The sequence below is a fragment of the Euprymna scolopes genome, chromosome 1, assembly GCF_053919585.1.
Source record: "Euprymna scolopes isolate OS-2025 chromosome 1, ASM5391958v1, whole genome shotgun sequence".
Classification (NCBI taxonomy): domain Eukaryota; kingdom Metazoa; phylum Mollusca; class Cephalopoda; order Sepiida; family Sepiolidae; genus Euprymna; species Euprymna scolopes.
This window is the reverse complement of record NC_136482.1, coordinates 159,345,991-159,366,040: the sequence shown is the minus strand read 5'-3', so window position 1 is coordinate 159,366,040 and position 20,050 is coordinate 159,345,991. Positions and strand designations below refer to the sequence as shown.

Genomic DNA, 20,050 nt, shown 5'->3' with positions numbered 1-20,050 from the left:
TCAACATTACTCCTTTTTTGGCAGTTGGAGGTGTTACTAATGGGTTTAGAGCAGCTAGATTTAATGATCAGAATGCCATCCTTGATCTCGAGCTAGAAGCTGTTGACAAGATCACATGCAATCAAGTCAGACAGACTATTCTCGCACCTATCCAACTATCTAGCTTGAGATCAAAGATAGCATTCCAATAATTAAAACTAGCTGCTCTGAGCACTAGCTGTCACTGTCACGACGACTTATGTCACGACGGATCAAAATAACATTTTTTTAAACGTACATTCAGATTGCTAGGCATATGACTTGCAAAAATGTTTGCGCAAAAAGTGACCCCCTCCTTACAAGAAATGGCTCAGTTCACCCCCTTTCTTTTTGGCCAATTTTTACATATTTTTCGTCTGAGAGATTGATCTTTCTAACAATATCAATTTTGTCACGGTCCGATGCGTTTGTCAAGTGTTTGGCAGACTTACATACACACACACACACACACACACAAACTAACACCCATTTTCCGTTTTATATAATACTAGCCTGGGTGCCTGGCATTTCTCGGAGGTGTGTGTAAGGGGGTTTGTTGAGAAAAAAAAAATAACAGGGAGTGCCTGTGTGAGCGCCAAAAAAAAAAAAAAATAGGAGGCAGGCTTGAACGTGTAACACGTAGGAAGAAAAGGAGGTGAAAAAAAGCAAATGGTCTTATCAATGCACCCACCGCGATTGTGACGTCACGGGTGTTCGATATAGCCTGTTTTATGCAACGTTGTTGACGTAAGGTTTAAATTACTTGCGAATATGTCAACGAAAAAAGTGAACCTCGTAAAAAAACGGCGAAAGAATGAATCTTTTTGGACACTTTTTTTTGATATGTCATCTGAGACCTAGATCTTTGAAACGATACTAATTTTGTCATGTTCTGATGTGTATGTCAGAAGGTTTTGGCAGACCCACACACACACAGACACATTTTGCCTTTCATATATTAGATCAATATGAAAAAATGTAATGTGGATTTGGATTAAATATTTATTAATCCAAATTTACTCAAAATAATTGTTCATATAAAAACAGATGTATGACAGCTTTTGATTGAGAAATCTTAATTTCACCTTGATAAATGTATTTGCAGAAAGTCTCAATTTTTTTTTCTATTAGATATATATGAGAGAGAATAAATGAGTGAGAATAATGTTTTGTAATAATATAAATATAATAAAGAATGAGTATTAAGAGGAATTTTAAATTAACTTTTGATAAGTCTTGAGTTTGGAATCCGTGTGTTAAAATAATTGCATGAAAATAATTCAAGTAGGGATTAAACCTCAACACAATCCACATCTAACAATAGTCTATCGGATATGAAACCCAGTGTAATGTTAGATCATGTGTGGCAAGTTGTAACGTTAATAATTATATCAGGTTTTTTTTTTGGGGGGGGGGGTACATGGAGGTCACCACTTATCAAGGCCCGGAAGCCACTCGGGGATAAGGGTTATTGCGTGTACAGTAATCAATGGGATAGCATCTTAGCAATCGTTTGTATTGGAGATTTGATAAAGTATCTGACTTAAGGGGGGCGATTCATCAGGAATTTGTTTATGTTGGACTTGAAGACATCCAAGTTGTAGTCAGGTGGGAAACAGGCAAATGGAAGTTATTATTGTATGCAAATAAAATGTGATCAGTTAAGCAGGAATAGGCTGAGTACACTTTACTAAGGCAGTAATATGTATATATTAATATGATAATGTGTGTCACGCTTACGTCCGGGTCGTTTAATTGTTATGTACTTCCATTTCTTGTAATAAATAATTTTACCAAGAATTCTTCATAAGTTTTGGTTTTGGTTCGATTATAGCTCCTGGCACTCAAGTCATTTAATTTTTTTATGAATAATTTTACTAAGAATTCTTCAAAATTTTGGTTCCAGTTATAGCTGATGGCTCTCCAATCTATTTTTTAAAAATAATTTTATCGAGAATTCTTCATAAATCTTGGTTTCAGTTTGAGCTGATGGCACCTTAGTAATCTATGTTTTTTTTTTTTATAAATAATTTTATCAAGAATTCTTCATAAGTTTTGGTTTTGGTTTCAGCTGAAGGAATTAAAGATACTTATCTATTTCATAAGTTTGGGATTCGGTTTCGATTCAAGCTGATGAACCGAAGTCATATAGATATATTTTTATTTTTGGAAATCGTAACTTTATAATATATAAAAATCAATAGAACATTAACTATATTAATATATATATACAAAATCTGTAAGAATTAAAATATATTTAAGCGTATTTTATGACCTAGCTATGCCAGGCATCCCTGCTAGCTTGGATAAATACTTCTGCGGTTTTAACAAAGTAGCTTCAATATCAGAGCATCTCCATTTACGCTGATTGGTTGGTTGGTTGTTTTTGTTTTACAGCATATCAACCCTTTTTGGGTTATTTAATTCCGAATCCAAAGATTTTGAAGAAAAATTTTTTTAATAGAATATATTTGTTTTCACGTTGGTTTCTATTTAACCCATAGTTGGGACCCTAACAGATACTACCACTCCGGGTCAGAGTGGACCTGGGAGCAATGGTAATTAAAGGGTGGCTCCGCACTCCCCAAAGCCCACAAGCTGGGGCCTCACCACTGGATATAGTTTAAGGTCATATCCAGGACCCCCATTGAGGGACTTTTACCCTCTGCAAGGGGGCAGTCGGCGTATTCTAATGCCCCACCGACAGGGCCTCTACCATTTACGCTGAACATATACAGAATGCCAACATCAATATATTACATATGAATGAGTCCCTTGTGGAATTTCCACAGGTCCCGCTAGTTTTTATGTGAAATGGTGAAAACATTGAAAATGAAATGCAAGTTTTTTATGCTTGCCATTTCTGAGTTTAAACTTATCTATATATCTATAAAAGTGAAAATGTCTCTGTGTATCTGTGTGTGTATATTTCATACCAAATAACTGTCAATTTTCAGTGTAGAGACTCGAGATTTGACATAAGGAGTATTGAGATTTGGGAAAATCTTTTTAATCCGTTTTTGGCCAGATTTGGCTGTTAAGGGGTTAAAGTTCAACGATTTGGCTTTTGAAAACTCTACCAAACTCCTCTGCCAATTTTAAATTTAGGTTAGTTGGACATAGATCAAACTTTTAATTTAATTTGAGCCCCCAAAAAATAAATGTTAAGGGGTCAAAATTAGGGTCAAAGTTAAAAAAAAAAAATTAACTTCTGTGGTCTAATTACTCAGCCAATTTCTGGTCTAAACATTTAAAATTTTACATAAAGGGTATTAAGACATAGGGCAAGCTTTTTAATCGGTTTGGGTCGGAAATTTGAGCTGCCAAGGTCAAAGTTAAAAAGATTTGACCTTTGCAGTGTCTAGCAAACTAGTCAGCCAATTTTGGGTCTAAACATTTGAAATTTATACATAACGAGTATTCAGTCATGCGGCAAGCATTTTAATCAGTTTTGGAGCAAAAATTTGGCTGCCAAATGTCAAGGTTGAAAGAGTTTTTCCCCCAATTTTTGGTCTAAACACTTGAAATTTTAGATGTAGGTTACTTGGACATAGGTAAACCTTTTTATTTTGATTTGAGACCAAAATAATAAATGTTAAGGGGTCAAAATTGGGGCCAAAGTTGAAAAAAATTTACTTCTGTGGTCTCTACGAAATTACTCAGAAAATTTTTGGTCTAAACATTTGAAATCTTACATTAAGTGTTTTCACACATAGGGCAAGTTATGAACAGTACATAGGGCCCGAGCAAAGTCGGGCTGAACTGCTAGTATATATATAAAGGAATTTTGTTAACTCATGTTTTATAAATTAAAAAACAATTAAAAAACAATTAATATAACATTAAAAAAAACATTACATGAATATAATTTCATTAACTTAGTGACCCTTTTTTTTTTTTTTTCTTGGTAATGTTCAAAAGAAGTAACATTGGTACAAAACAAACTATTTTAGTAAAAAAACAAAAAAAAAACATACAGTATAAAGATATAGAGGAATATAAGAAGGTTCTTGCAATGCAGGGAACCGGCTGTTGTATTAGTGTGTTATATGGACAAATGAAAGGTCTTATTTGTTTTTGTTATTTATGTAACTTTGTATATCCATTTATTTTTCAAAATCGCAATAAAAATCAATAAACATGAACTTACTGTTTGGTATAACGTGTATGGTGGAGGTCTAAATAGTTTGAAAATCATCTTTTTCAAAAGGAAAAGAACTAAAAAAGCAGTGGAAAATAGTTAATTTTTTTTTTTTTTTTTTTTTTTTTTTAAATTACATTTTCACCCCAAAACAAGGCACATTGCCACTTTGGTGTAGGGGGCTACTATCAGGGACATGAGCTACTGGAGTACTATGTAGGGAGTTGGGCAGCAAGATGACGGTTCACGTTACACTTGAACTTCTGAATGTCAGTACAGGTGGGGAAGCAAGGACCTGGAAGGGAATTCCAAAGTCTAGCGGTTCTGGGGAAGAAACTATTGGAGTAGAAAGCTCTCTTACATTTAGGGATCTCTACTGTGTAAGAGTGGGATTTAGCTGCTTGTCGGGTTTGTCGGGAGCATTTACGTCCAGGGAGCACAAGTGCTTGCAGTTCATCAGAGCATTCACCATTAAAATACTTGTAGAACAGGCAGAGGGATGCAACATTTCCTCGGTGGGACAGAGGCTGAAGCTTAGATGACAGTTCAGGACCTATCAGGTTGGCGACTCTCTTTTGAACCCTGTTCAGGAGCAAGTGACTAGCAGCAGATACACCAGCCCCAATATGACAGCAATACTCCAGACATGGGCGAATGGTGGCCTTATAGAGGTATAGGATACTTTCGGGTGTTAGTAGATTTCTAGCACAGTAGAGAGTCTACCTTCCTCACAGCGCTCCCAGCAATGCTCTCAATGTAATTGTTCCAACTCGTGTTTCTTGTGAACGTTAGGTCGAGGAGTTTAAAAGAATTACTTTCAGATAATGAATCTTTGCCCATTGCTATTCGTGGTAGAGAAGGTTTCTTGTAATTAATAATGGGCTAACAGTGTTCAAAGAATGGATATTAACGATATATTAATCATAACCATAAATACTTTTCAAAATAATGCTTAAATACAATCTTTTTTTTTTTTTTTTTTTTTTTCAAGATATACCTTTCTCTTATATGCTTGTAAATGCGATGTATCACCAAAAATTTGAAAGCTTGATGTTTGAAAATGGTTTGTTTTGATTATGACTTTAATTTAAATATTAAACGGGTTTTGTAATTTTCAGTTTTTACAAGAACACAAAAGCGTTGAAGAAAGTCGCCGGTTACAAAGCGAACCAATTGATCTTGACACGTGCCTTCAGGCGTTCACCAAGGAGGAAGAACTTGGAGAAGATGAACTTTACTGCTGTTCCAAATGCAACAAACATTGTCTGGCATCCAAAAAATTAGATATTTGGCGATTACCACCCATTCTTGTAAGTCTACCATTTTGCCAGTTGGATCAGGTTAATCAGATCTTTTCATTTCATCCATAGATCTCAAGAATGTGTGTGTAAAAAATGTTTTAGTATTTTGTAATATAACTTCAACAAATTTTAAAATTTGAAAAGAAAAACAAATTGAAGAAAGCATAGACATATCTTCTATTTTTTTCAATTGTATTTCATCTATTCATTCTGCCAGTTTTTCTGGCTCTTCACTCTTGACCCTTCTGTTTTAACCCCACCCCATATATTATTCCTCCCAGGTTATCTCTCACCTCGCTCCTCATCATCTTCCACTCTCAGTTATATATCAGACCTATTATTTCCCCCCGCATTTTATTATTAATAATAATGTACCATTTATCCGTTTTTTTCATTTTATTCTATTTTTCATGTCTAAGCTAATGCATCCTATGCTAAATGTCACAAATGTCTTTATCTATAACTTAGCTACTTTCTCTTCTAATGAGAAGCATTAGGATTCAAAATGCCATGGTATATCAATAATCATAATTTTTTTTAAAATAATTGTTGGAAGTCTGAAATTGCTAATACCATAAGCAGCAAACAATCTTGTCATGCTTAAAAATGCAAATATTATCAAATGCCAAAAAAAAAAAAAACAAAAAAAAAAAAAAACTTAGAAATAAATTCTTGCAAATTTTTAACGAATCAAGAAAATAATTTGCATTCAGTTACATTTTTAAATATTTCTTTTTTGTAAATTATTTGTATTCAGAAAAAATTCTGATTAAGCAACAAAAGCTTTTGAACAAATAAGTTACAAAGAGAAGAGAGAATTAAAAAAAAAAAAAAAAAAAATTACCAAATGTAAATTGGTTTCATGGTTTCTTAAAATGGCTACCATAATCCATTTCTGTGTTGAAATTCTGAAAAGTGAAGCTTTAAAGGTCAAACAAAATTTCAAGGTTAGTTTTGATGATTAAAATATCGTAAAAACAAAAAATACAGTCAATGATGCAAATAATGCAAGACCTATTTCTTAATGGTTGAATAATAAAAAAGATCGCCTTAATATGACAGAAAAAAAAAAAAAAAAGTTAAGAATTGTGACTCAAGTGGTTACATAGTTTTGGTTACCGACATACACACACAGTCACCATCATAATAAGATATATGTAAAGAAATGTAAAGATCAGTTTTATTTAATGCAATTGCTGTTTAAATATTTCAAATGTTCGTTAAAATCATAGACATAAAATCTTCATTTTTGTTGAGTAAAAGAAAAAACGTAACTAAAAGTACTAGAAAAATAAAGTACTCGCATAAACGTGTAATATACATATGTATATATACTATGAGGCCACCCGGCATTGCCCGATCATAAAATACGCTTAAAGATGATATTTTGAGTAATGCAGATTTTGTATTTATTATTATATTGAACCCAATATATAGTAATGATTTAAAGTTTAAAAAAAAAAAAACTAAAAAAAACGTGTGCGCCACCACCAGGAACCAAAACGTTTAGCTTACGATTTACTTTTTCCTTTGACATTAATTTGCTGCAAGGTTAAAAATTAAAACATGAACTAATAGCTATTATGTTACGCATGTATATTCGTAATGCAGTTGTTCAACCTTCACCTGGAAAATTTCATTTTTCTAATTTTCACACTTTTGCATTGATTTTCCCCGGCTAAAACCCAAATGTAAAGTTTTGCATGGGTTCGAATACCCTATATATTAAGTTTCATGTCTGTAGACCAAAAACTGACAGGAGTTTGGGAGACAAAATTTTTTAAACAAATATATATCCATAACCTTCAGACCCTGGAGAGGCATAGGCCATCTACAACTTTGTAAATGTTTTTGTAGTGAGGAGTTCTTTTTTTCTTTTTTTTTGTGGTGGGGGTGCTGGTCCCACGCCCAACCTTCCCAGAAGGTACATACAATGCCCAGCCTTCCCAAATGGTCACCCATCTGATACAGGCCAGGCCCAACCCAACATCGCGTAACTTCGGTGGTCTGGCGAGACCTGGTGTGTCAACGTGATTGTGTCGTACAAATATGTATACGCATACATAAATATATATAGAAACAGGTTTGTGTTTACTATAACCTTTTTACACAAATATTATGCAAATATAAATCGTGTAGAATATCTGCATGAATATAATTACACGTAATAGTTAACTAAAGATGATCCCATAAGAAAACCGAAAAAAAAAACTAATAGGGAATTAATTAAAATGTATGTTTAAAAGAATATGCAAATTAGCTAGATCTTTTGCAGAAGAATGCAGTTCCATGAGCCATGTATAACAGTTGTATTTTCTTTTTAAATAAATAGAAAAAAAGATTTTTAGTATGAACATCAATACACAAAAAAACAAAAACAAATTTATAGGAGTGTGTGTATGTGTGTGTGTATGTATATATATATATATATATATATATATATATATAATCGAGTGGGATTAAAGAATTCATATAAATCCTTTATATCGAGACCTATCAAGGTATATGAAGGTCAACATTACATGGTGGAGCATAATAAAGATAAATTCAAAACAGATTAAAATATGTATGCGTATAGATATATTTGTCAGTTCAATAAGGAAAAACATCATATAAACAGTGGTTATAGAAGCTCTTTATACCATGGCATTTTGAAGCCTAATGCTTTTCATCACAAGAGAAAGTTGCTAAGTTACAGATAACGATATTTGTGACATTTAGCACAGGATTCATTAGCTTAGGAATGGAACATAGAATAAAGATTTAAAAAAAAAATGGATAAATGGTACATTAGTAATAATAATAATAAAATGCGGGGGTGGGAGTAATAGGTCTGATATATAAGTGGGAGTGCAAAATGGTAATGTTTTGAGAAAACCTGATGAACGGATGCTGAAAATTTCAGTGTAGAGTCAGCTAGGAAAAGGAATGCTGGATGTCCATTGCTCAGGTACAAAGATAAGCTGAAGAGCAACATATATGATGTTGCTTCTGAAGAGTCATAGAGTGGAAGGCGTAGAAGTCAATAGATTTTAATCTTTACAGCTTCCATTCTACGAGTTTGAATCATCGGAAAGAAACACAGCGAGAACTAAAAGGTCAGCAAACCATTTTCACATTTGCATCACGTGTGGACTCCTTTAACAACCCCTTTGACTCGAATGTCATCTGAGGCTAAAATATAAAATCCATCATTGTCGGACCTCATATGTTGAAATGACAGTCCATATAAATAGTATAAAAATTTCTTTTAATATAGTCCATGTAGGTATAAAAATTTCTTTTAATATAGTTCGTATATGTATAAAAAAAATTTTTTAATATAGTTTGTATATGTATAAAAATTTCTTGTAATATAGTTCGTATATGTATAAAATTTATTTTAATATAGTTCGTATATGTATAAAAATTTCTTGTAATATAGTTCGTATATGTATAAAAATTTCTTGTAATGTAGTTCGTATATGTATAACAATTTCTTGTAATGTAGTTCGTATATGTATAACAATTTCTTGTAATATAGTTCGTATATGTATAACAATATCTTGTAATATAGTTCGTATATGTATAACAATATCTTGTAATATAGTTCGTATATGTATAACAATATCTTGTAATATAGTTCGTATATGTATAACAATATCTTGTAATATAGTTCGTATATGTATAACAATATCTTGTAATATAGTTCGTATATGTATAACAATTTCTTGTAATATAGTTCATATATGTATAACAATTTCTTGTAATATAGTTCGTATATGTATAACAATTTTCTTATTTTTCCTTTTAAAGCAGTAAACATAAAAATACCTCCCAAACCAAAATTCTACGAAATCTTCTGTTGAATTTCTCTTAATGATAATCCATTTAAGAATTCTTGATTTCTATTTTGCTGTTTTTTTTTGTTTTTTTTTTCCTCCAGATTGTCAATCTGAAAAGATTTCAGTGTCTGAATGGACGTTGGGTAAAATCGCATAAAATAGTGAAATTTCCATTTAAAGAATTTGATCCTAGTTGTTATATTGCGCCGCGTGTTGGTCGAAGTTGCAGAAAGGCTGAGCCTGAGGACATTGTATTGACCAGCCTGAATGAAGTGAATAATGATGAGGGGGAGGTTGTTGATGGAATGTGCAATAAAAGTGAACGGAATGAAAATGGCAACTGTGTAGACAATGGTAATGCGACGCAAGAGTTGATTACGCAACAACCAGCATGCTTGCTGACGCAGATTATACAGACGGAAAACACACAACAATGCAACAATCTAGGTGAGAAAACTTTTTTTCTATAATTTTTTTTTTTTTTTTTTTTTAATGGTTTCCTTTTTTGGTGCTTAAGATACAGTTGACAGATCGATTTTTTTTTTTTTTTTTTTTTTTAATGTCGTTTTAAGCAGAAACAATATTATATAACTACCATGCCGAAAATAGTAAGATATCCAAAAATTACAAAAAATCAGAAATTTATTTCTAGTTAAAAGTAATTTTAACGGAATATTGGGTAAAATCGCATTTTTCTTAGATGTTATAAAATTAGCAGTAGGTTGTTACGCACAGGGGACATAACTCTGAAACATTTTAAATTACTTGTATTGGCTGCATTTGTTGTCTACAGCAGTAGACTTTTTTTATTTACTAAAAATACAATAAGTTATTCTATGAGTTTTCTTAATTTTTGGACATATTACTATTTTCGGTATGACAATTAAGTATGTAATATTGTTTTTGCTTCAAACAATATATGAAAAAAAAAATTGATTTGTCGACTTTATCTTAACAACCACCCATTTGTTTTTTTTTTGTTTTTTTTATAAAGATGAAGCATCAAAAATGTTCAAATTGAATAATTTTTCATCCAAACGAGTTTGTATTTTTGTTTAGATAATTGTGTAAACATCCTGAAAACCTTGGTCTAAAAAAAAGGAAAAAAAAAAAAAAAAAATTTAATTTAGAGTAGGGGATCAGTTCTGTATATAAATTTAACATAACCTTCCCCCCCTCCCACCTTTTCAGGGCTATTCTAAATTTTTAGGGCACTTAATATTTTTACCAGTAATCGAGAGGTAAGATTGTAAAACTATACAGATTTGCCTAAAGAATAGACCCCCCCCCTTAAAAAAAAGACTTTACAAGATTGATTATAAAAACGTTAGAATGGCCCAGAAATAAAGGATCATTTTGTTAACTGTATATGCAGAGTTGATCACCTACTAAATTCATAGATTTTTTTTTTTTTTAAATACAATGTCATGTTTGAGGGGTTGGAGAGATATAGCAGAGGGTATAATATGCAACAACACATGGATTTTATTTTTAAAATCATGAAATATTAGAATTCTTTTTGTTTTTAAAACTCCAAAATATTTGGTTCTGAATATGACCTTAAACTATATCCAATGCGGGCTTTGAGGAGTGTGGAGCCACCCTTTAATTGCCATTGCTCTCAGGTCCACACTGACCCGGAATGGTAGTACCCATTAGGATCCCAACTATGGGTTAAATAGAAATCGACTTGAAAAAAAAAAAAAAAAAAGACAAATATATTCTATTAAAAAATTTATCTTCAAAATCACTGGATTTGGCATTAAATAACCTGAAAAGGGTTGATATGTTGTAAATGTAAAACAACCAACTAACCAAAATATTCATTTAATCACAATTCAACAAATAAACAAAAAAAAAAAGAATGAAGGGATTAAACTATACAAGTCAGAAATTTAAAAATATACCAAATTTTCAAAAAGAAAATGGCCACAGTATGTAAAAAGATTGATTGAAAAGTTGTTTTTTTTTTTTTTACATGTTAAAAAGTAAAATATTTTAATAATAGAAAATCCTGATTATCTTAATGAGGATTCTTTTATGAATCAAAAATTTGATTTTAATAAATATATATAATTTATTTAAAAAAAAAAATTCTGTACTTGTTTAGTCTTTTTTGAATTTGTATTCCAATATTAACGGTACTTGTTAATTAACAATGGATTTTCTATTTGACATACACGTTCAACTGACACTTTGACTGCATCAGACATTAAAACCTTGCTTCAACAATGTCTGAGGATGCACCAGGCATTGTTTACCTACAGTGTGGCATGAAAAAGAAAGTTAAGAAAGAAAGAAATAAAACTAAATTATCCTGGTGCGGATCCCTTTATGAATCAAAAATTTGATTTTAATAAATAGAATTATTTATTTAAAAAAAAAATTCTGCACTTGTTTGGTCTTTTTTAACCATTAAATTTTGAATTTGTATAAAATATTTGTCAGATTCTCAGTTTCAATTATTGTTTATCTGTATAAATATTAACACTAACCACTGAACACAGAAAAAAAAATTGTATAATACTAATAGTTACTTTTTTTTAATATGGAGAATATTTAACCTTAATAAAGTAGTAGAGTATGGGGGGTGTAGAAAAACGACTTTAATATTATAGTTCAGATGTTATCAAAGATAAAATGTGTCTGCAGAGGAAAAGATATCAAAAGAAAGAATGGCAAAGTCTATCCATACAAAAATATTTTTCATTGATATTAAAACAACAAAAGATGATTGAATATATTAGATTCAGCTTCAAATAAAATTTAAAAAAAAAAAAAAAAAAAAATACTGAATTATTTCTCTTGCACTAAAAACGGAGAGTTATCTGCCCTTGCAGTGAACAATGTATATCATGACTGGAAGATAAACAAAAGTACTTTGGCTTCCAGACTTGAATCTTAATGCATCCAGCAGCTCTTACAATACCATTTAATCTATAAGTTGTTAAATAAATGTTAAAGGTTATACTTTGTCTTGTGATTATTTTTGGTTTGTTATTAAACCAATAATTCTTATCAGATGTAACAAAAAGTTTACAAATTCTTAGAGCATTTAAAGGAAAGAGAAGTTGTTTTATCTAAAAGGAGAATTTGAGTAGATATGTTCATTTTGGTTGGTGCCATGTGCATATTTGTGTGTTAAATAAGTAAACATTGTAGATGTATGTGCTGCATCTTAGTTTGTTTCTATGAACTTGTGTGTACATTTGTTCGGTGAGCAGCATAGTAGTTTGTAAAAATCTCTCCTTGTGTCTGTGAAGAGTCCTACACGTGTATGCTAACAGAAAAAGGGAAGAAAAATGCTGTGTTTAGGTTTTCATTTCATAGGCAAAATTTTGGGATTGAATATTTCTTGTGCTGATTGGTTGAAAGAAACTGTTGATTTGGGCTTTTGTCTAATTGAGTCGATTAAAAAAAAAAAAAAAAAAAAAATGTTTGCTGATGCTCCTTCCAACAGTTCATTTGTATAAATAAAAAAAAATTGTCATACTTGATTTTGTATTGAAGAAGTTTAATTTGGCATTTTAATATCACGATTTTGAAACAGTTTGAAACTGTATATATTATTTTAATTGGAATTCATTATTGAGATGAGTATTATTTATATTAATTTATTTATTGCGGACTATTATCCTCATCTTTATTAGTTTCACGAGGTTTTGGCCAACTATTCCTCTGGCCTTCGTCAGGTGGTAACCGCGACGGATAGGAACTTCGGGGCCCGTGGCACAGTTGATAGACGTTCAATCTCTACGGTTCCAGATGAGCATTGTCTGAAGATAGCGGTTTCAATCCTACCCAAAGGTGGCCACAGGCTTACTTGGGCAAAACATGGTGAGACGACAATAACTACGGATGGCAGTGATTGCTTAGAATGCAGTTAGGAGATTCGAAGTTCCTATCTGTTGCGGTTACCACCTGACGAAGGCCAGAGGAATAGTTTGGAACTGATTTAATAATCACAAAATGGTATATCTGTAAATTCCCTCTGCCTGGGAGGGAGAAAATTTGAAGGCAGGATAGTTTGGTTTGTTGACTGACTATGACACAAAGATTTGGGAACAGCTTCCCAGCATGACACTAGGACAGCAAAAATTTGTATGGGTTGTTGTATATGTTCTGTATATTCTGTAATTTTGCATTCCCCTCGATTTTGGCCTTTTAAGGCTTTTCATCTCTAGATTCTTGTTTCTTCATATCTTATAAATTTTCCTAATGCCTGTGTGTGTGTGATGTGGTTTATCTCAGCCTACAAGCAATCCACCCAGGCAAGTAAGGTACTGAAATGAAGCTTATGACCCAGCGAATGTTTTAGTGATATTTATATCCATGTGTGGTGTATGGAAATGCAAATAAAAAAAAAAATGCAAAAAAAATAACGATTTACTAAACGTTTTATTTACTGGATATTTTTTCGGTATTCACCGGAAGTTATTATCTCCCTTAGTAAGTTCAATTTACTCTGTGTGTGTGTGTGTGTGTGTGACGCGGTTTATCTCAGCCTACAGACAACCCACCCAGACAAGTGAAGCCTATGACCCAGCGGATGTTTTAGTGATATTTATATCCATGTTTGGTGTATGGAAATGCAAAAAAAAAAAAAAATTAAAAAAAAAAAAAAATAACGATTTACTAAACGTTTTATTTACTAGATATTTTTCCGGTACAAGGATTCTAGTTTGCCCAGCTGGGCAAACTTGGATTCTTGTTCTATTAATAATTGGTTGGAGTTATCTCCCCTTTTTAAATAGCACTCTGGAACTTTCAAAATTAATAAACAATCGTAATTATTTTTTAGTATAGTATATTCAGATTGGCGAAGCCGTTTCGTTAGATATTTTCTAGTAATGGGACAATTCCAATATTTTTCGTGATTCTGATACAATTACCAGCTCTTTACTAAATTCTGGATTTTGATGCCATTACTGATTCCAATTCTTTATAAATGTTGATGCTAAATTGATGTTAAATTAAAGAAAAGCAAAAAACGGTTGGTAAAGAATTTGCATGTTGTTCGTCTATGGCGTTAGTTTATATTTAGCTATAAAATGGTTATTTTGTACTGATTACCATGGAAACACATCTTAAATGCGAATATATTTTCTCCAATGGAGAAAAATACTTGTGTGGGAGTAATCTATAGATTTTAGTTTTATTGGAAATTTAAGTCAAATATGTTATTATCAGTAGTGGACGATCTTATTTTAAACAAAATCAAATAAACAAAAAAAAAAAAAAAAAAGATAATTAGAGAAATCGTTTTTGGCATTGGAAAGTAGGCACAAATTTTTCCAATACCAATTCTGATATCCCAGAAAGTTCCAATTTTTCTGATTCCAATTAATCATCCCAACACTAATATTTTCTGCAGGTGTTAAAAGTTTACAATAAAAAATGGTGTAAAAGTTGGAGTTATTTAATTACACCATTTTTTTTTTTTTTTTTTTTTATTCTGTGCTTCGCCTATCATTAAACAATTTTTCATTTTTTTAAAGTTTTTAGAAAAAAAGGTTTTCTTGTTCTTTGATTGTTCTATCATATCCTGTTATTTAGTTGTTTGCTTCTTTTTTCTGTATTTCATACCTCAACTCTGGCTGAAACTTCTGAAAAAAAAAATTTATGAAATAACCAATTATAAAAAAAAAAAAAATGTAGTCGTTCTCCTGATTCTGACGGATACAGAATTGACACTAGTTTTAACTTTGTTTTTGCTTTGCACCATGATTTATATTAATTATATTTACATTTTGCAAGCTGTAGGTGCTTCATGCTAAATTTTGTGAAATTTTGACAAGTAGTTATGGAGCATATGAATGATAAAGTATGATATAGATTAAAAATAACTTTTCTTTTTAAAGAAAATTAGACCTGTGAAAATTTAAAAAAAAAAAAAAAAAAAAAAAAAAAAAACTTCACTCTCCCTATCCACTGACCTGTGTCGTTTCACACCATCCCTCCATGCTCATTTCCCACATTCTTCTATCAGATACACCCCCCAAAATCCACACACACACACTTACATATATATGTAAGTTAGGTGTGTGTATATACTAATATATTTGTATGTAAAGAAGTTACTCTTGAACCAATTAACAGATCACTATGAATTTTAAAACATAGCTATTAGGTATTAGTTTCTTGAGAGTATTTTAAAGAGTTTCAAGAGGCATAATATGAGCACAACCTTTGATTTGAAAATTTAAATATTTCAGATTTGCATTGAATTTTATCCATGGTAATTAGACACCAATTAAGATAAAATATGTATAAAATATGTTTGTAAGCCAAATTACAATGCAATATTATTAAAAAAATATTTGTTTAAAATTAATATTTTGGAGATAAACTCCTTCCTCCAAATTTTATACTTTTTTTCCTCACCATGATATTAAATTAAAGAAAAGAAAAAAAAAAACCAGCAAAGAATCCGTGTGTTGTCCATCTGCAGCGTTATTTTGAAATGTCAGAAGAATACATCTGGTGCACGTGATATCACAAAAAACACTAAATTAAGATTTTCTACCGAAGTTTAAACTATAAATTTTAGACATTTTGTAGAATCAAAATCATGTATTTCATTTGGATCTAAATTTGAGCAAGGATTCCAAATCTAAGATTTAGTATCATTATATCTTGATTTTAATCTTCGTAAAAGGACATAATTGATGTTAAACTGTTCTGTTTGTGGAGCCAATTTTAACCATTCTGGAATGGATATTCTTCTAGTATCTCTCTCTCTCTCTTCAATCCCGAACACCTTGGACACTGAATCACATCCTGTAAAGGTATGTGCAGAAAAAAAACTGCTAACTGCTTCACCAAGCATCAGCTTGATAACTTTGATATTATAGACATATGATTTCACCTTGTTGGGGCGGAAATAAAGTGCAGCACATTTGGAAACATCTATATGAAACGGCAAGAGAGCAAGATCTGTGTCTTCTCCAATCGGGCTTGTCGGTCTGAAAGCAGACTGATGGCTGCTTTTGTAATCTCAATGTCAGCATCTTGACATGCTTCATTCGTCCTAGGATTGACTGGATCAGCGCTTGCTTGTTTGCCCCATTCGACAAGAAGTCGTCTTTTATTCCAGAAAATATTGTCGCCTCAGTAATATCACCTTGCTTACATTCAACTTTGATGCACACAGTCCTTTATGCGTTTTCCAACCTCATAAGCATTAAAACCATAGTCGCTCTTCCATAGTTTCCAACACTGAATCAGACATAATCATTTGATCACACTTAGGTGTTCCCCTCCTTCCATTGCAGATGGTAAGAGATCCTCTGTCTAGTACGTTGTGCTCTGTGACTGGAGCAGTTTGCTGCATACTGCAGTCTGATTTTGTTGCGACGTAGTTTCTGATTACTTCGGCAAGTTGTGGTTTGTCCACCTGATGTAAGAGGCCTTTTCCCTCAAAAACATTAGGTATAGACACAGTTTATAAGACCTGTCATCATTTAGCTGAAGATGTCCCACCTGAGAGACCCAGATAAACCTCTGAAACAGAAACGCTGTATCAATACTATGATCTACAGACACTTTCACATTCTTGTTGGATACAAGTCTTTGCATTCAAACTCAGTTTGTGAGAGTAGAACACAGATTGTCCTTCCATTTTTTTTTTTTTTTTTTTTTACAATGTTTCTTCAGATTTCAAAGAGGTTCTGCATATTGACGTCTTCATTCCTGTGATGATATTGCGTGACAATTCATCAGTTGAAAACGATGTAACACTTTCTAGTTTTTTCTGCAACTTTTCGAAGATACATCTCATTTGTTTTCAACCGAGAAGCAGACAACTTATGTTGTTGACTTGTTGCATGACTTTCAGTAAGATCTTGCATGGTGAGCTTCTAAAGGGATGGACACAGTGGATTGCATGACCCAAACTGTTCTTTTTACTGATTGAACAGAATCACCCTTGCTGGAGGCAATAGCAGTGTCCTTTTTGTTGATTTAGTTTACCCGACATGTTTTGTGAACAGTAATTCCTGCTTCAACCCGGACTTTTACACTTCTTTTGATACTTGCACGGTTGATGCCTTCAGCTCCTTTTTCTTAAACCACCACCATCTCTTGACTGTCTAAAACTCATTCACATAAAGGACAGATTTCTACATTGGCTGAACTCCTATTTTACCCCGAAAATATATGCATACAGTGTATCAGTTTATGCCTGTAGGTGAATCGGGTTGAGTGCAACACTACAGGGTAAGTCAAAAAGGCAAAACATCCTCCTCTTATTTCCAAGGAGGGCAGGTTTTGATAGCAAATGTACATCATATAACCTGAGATCCATACCGAAATTGCTGCACTTTTTTGATCTACTCTGTAGCTGAGGGTGGAGGTAACCAAAAATATGGTATAAGGGGTGATTTAACATCACTGGCAACCATTTCATGCGAAAGATTGATACTGAAAAGATGGATAAAATTGCAAGATTTATTGGTTTATCATAAAAACTGACCGAGAGTTAGTGTTTTAAAACGTAATGTAAAAATGACTGAAAAGTCGAAAATGTTCAACTTCAAAATTTGGAACTTTCCCATACTCGAATCTTGTCCAACTTGAAGTATGATGTTGTATGAACCCAACCTTAAAACAGTAAAAAAAAAAAAAAAATAAATAAATGTTGCACTTTTTTTGTGGTTGGCTAGCAGAAATTGTTTCTTCTTAAAACAGTAAAAAAAAAAAATAAATAAATGTTGCACTTTTTTTGTGGTTGGCTAGCAGAAATTACTTCTTCTGGCATTGTTTGCTTTGCAACTCCTGCTGTTGCTTATATGCTTCTGGATATTACGCTTTAACTAGCGTATTAATACATTCTAATTGCTCTTATCAGCGGTACTTTTAAATACTTGATGCCTTCAGCTCCCTTTATCTTAATTAAATAATTAAACTACAAAATCTGTATCTTTCATACCCACAAGCTGTCAATTTATTTTGTTTGAGCAACTGCTCATATTTAATTTGGTATATATCACTCGCATCTTCGCCAATTCATGCTTATCTATTAACAGTGTAAGTTAATAAATAATAGTTTTCAAAAAATGTAATTATAAATCAAATGCAATAGAACTCAGCCTAATATTATTTAACTGATATATGTAGACACCAGAAAAAGAGAAATGGTAAAATGAATTTTACATTCGATTCAGTTTTTTGGTCCCCCGAAAAAAGGAGGGTGACCAAAATTAAATTCACCCTTGTCCGTTCGTCTGTCCGCACTTTTCTCAATAACTACGCCTTGGAATTTTTGGAAATTTTGCACAAACATTAAACATATGAGTAAAAAAGTAACAAAATGGATTTTCTGGGAAAACTCCGGTTGCCTGCATAGGGGTGCCTTTCGGGTTAAAATGGCTAAAATTGACACTTGTGTTTATTAAAAAAACATAGATGCCTTGGAGTTTTATAAAACTTTCTGAAAAGTTGTAACTGATTTCTATATAATTTTGTTTGTCTATACTTTGCGATAACTCTTGGGTGTGCCCCAGGGGCTCTTTTATGGCTAATAAAAACACTCCATTTTTTACTATCTTACCATATTTGTCCAAAATTTTCAGTGTATGTCTATTTAGCAGTTTTGCATGGTGTTGAACTCAACTTTAAGGATGTTAATAACTTGGACTTTTGGGGCTAAATGGGGGAGAGGGGTGCAAATAATAGACTTAGTCATTTCTTTTTTTGTATGGTGCAGAACTGAAAATTACATATTTTAAGGCCTAAAACTGCACCGTTTGTTTATTTTCACTAGGATTTGACATCCCCTGGGGACTGCTGGGGCTAAATGGGAGGAGGAGGGGGAGGGGTAAATACTTAGTCATTTTTTTATGCCTCGTTCACTGTGCACTCATGGGGGACCATGCATGCTTCACTTATTTTTTTTATTTGTAATTGGCTGTGCAAGCCAATTTTCTTCATACTTAAACAACCTCATTCAAGCTCAAGTCAAATATCATCTCTTAATAAAAAAAAATAGCTCTAATAAAAAATATCTCTAATAAAAATATCTAAAGTTGTACAAATATCTGTTTTGATAATAAAATTTAATCTCTTCAATATTTTTGTTTTCATTTACAAATAAAATATTGCTGGATATTTACTCACATGAGGAAAGTTATTTATTCAGCTGTTGACTTTTCTCACATATTTTCTGTGTCATCGTAATTGATATTTATGTCCTTGAGACATAACAAACACAAAAGTTGAAATGACAATAACTTCTACTCTTAGGAAAGATTATAGTCAATATATGCTTATTGGAAGATTTCATTGTTTTTCTAAATAGGGATGTTCCTACAATTTAACAAAAATAAAAGTGTGTGTGTGTGTGTATGTATATATATATATATATATATATATATATATATAAAGCGAAAATGTGTGTTAGTTTGTGTGTGCGTGCATTTTTTCTGTATGTCCGCCAGAAGCTTTTTTTTTTTTTTTTTTTTTTGCCAGGCTTCTCGGTCGGGTCACTCCTTAAAACTTTTTATATACCCCCTAGATAATAACATCTACCAGTTATGACTGGGGATCGCGTCTATCTTTAATTTAACTGACTTTTACGTGCTATTTTCGAGATTTTTTTTCGATCGCTGCATCTTCGTTACGCTTTTCAGTATACAAAAAGCGAATGCTGGGATGGGGGAAACAGTGCAGCGCCAAACTTAGTTTGACCCTAATAAGGTCAAACATCACGCGACTTTCTTGCACCTGTCGATTTCACTTTATAAACATTAAATTAAGATACTTTTCAC

The 20,050-nt window shown here is 32.1% G+C and overlaps 1 protein-coding gene across 1 annotated transcript in view; it reads left to right on the top strand.

Annotated features, from left to right (window-relative positions):
• LOC145276906 (ubiquitin carboxyl-terminal hydrolase 32-like) overlaps window positions 1-20,050 on the top strand; it is a 477,530-nt gene that overhangs the window by 442,058 nt on the left and 15,422 nt on the right. Inside the window, exons 30-31 of the mRNA XM_080128370.1 lie at window positions 5,278-5,469; window positions 9,386-9,731. Of these exons, the coding sequence (XP_079984496.1) occupies window positions 5,278-5,469; window positions 9,386-9,731 (538 nt within the window). The remainder of the gene's footprint in view (window positions 1-5,277; window positions 5,470-9,385; window positions 9,732-20,050) is intronic.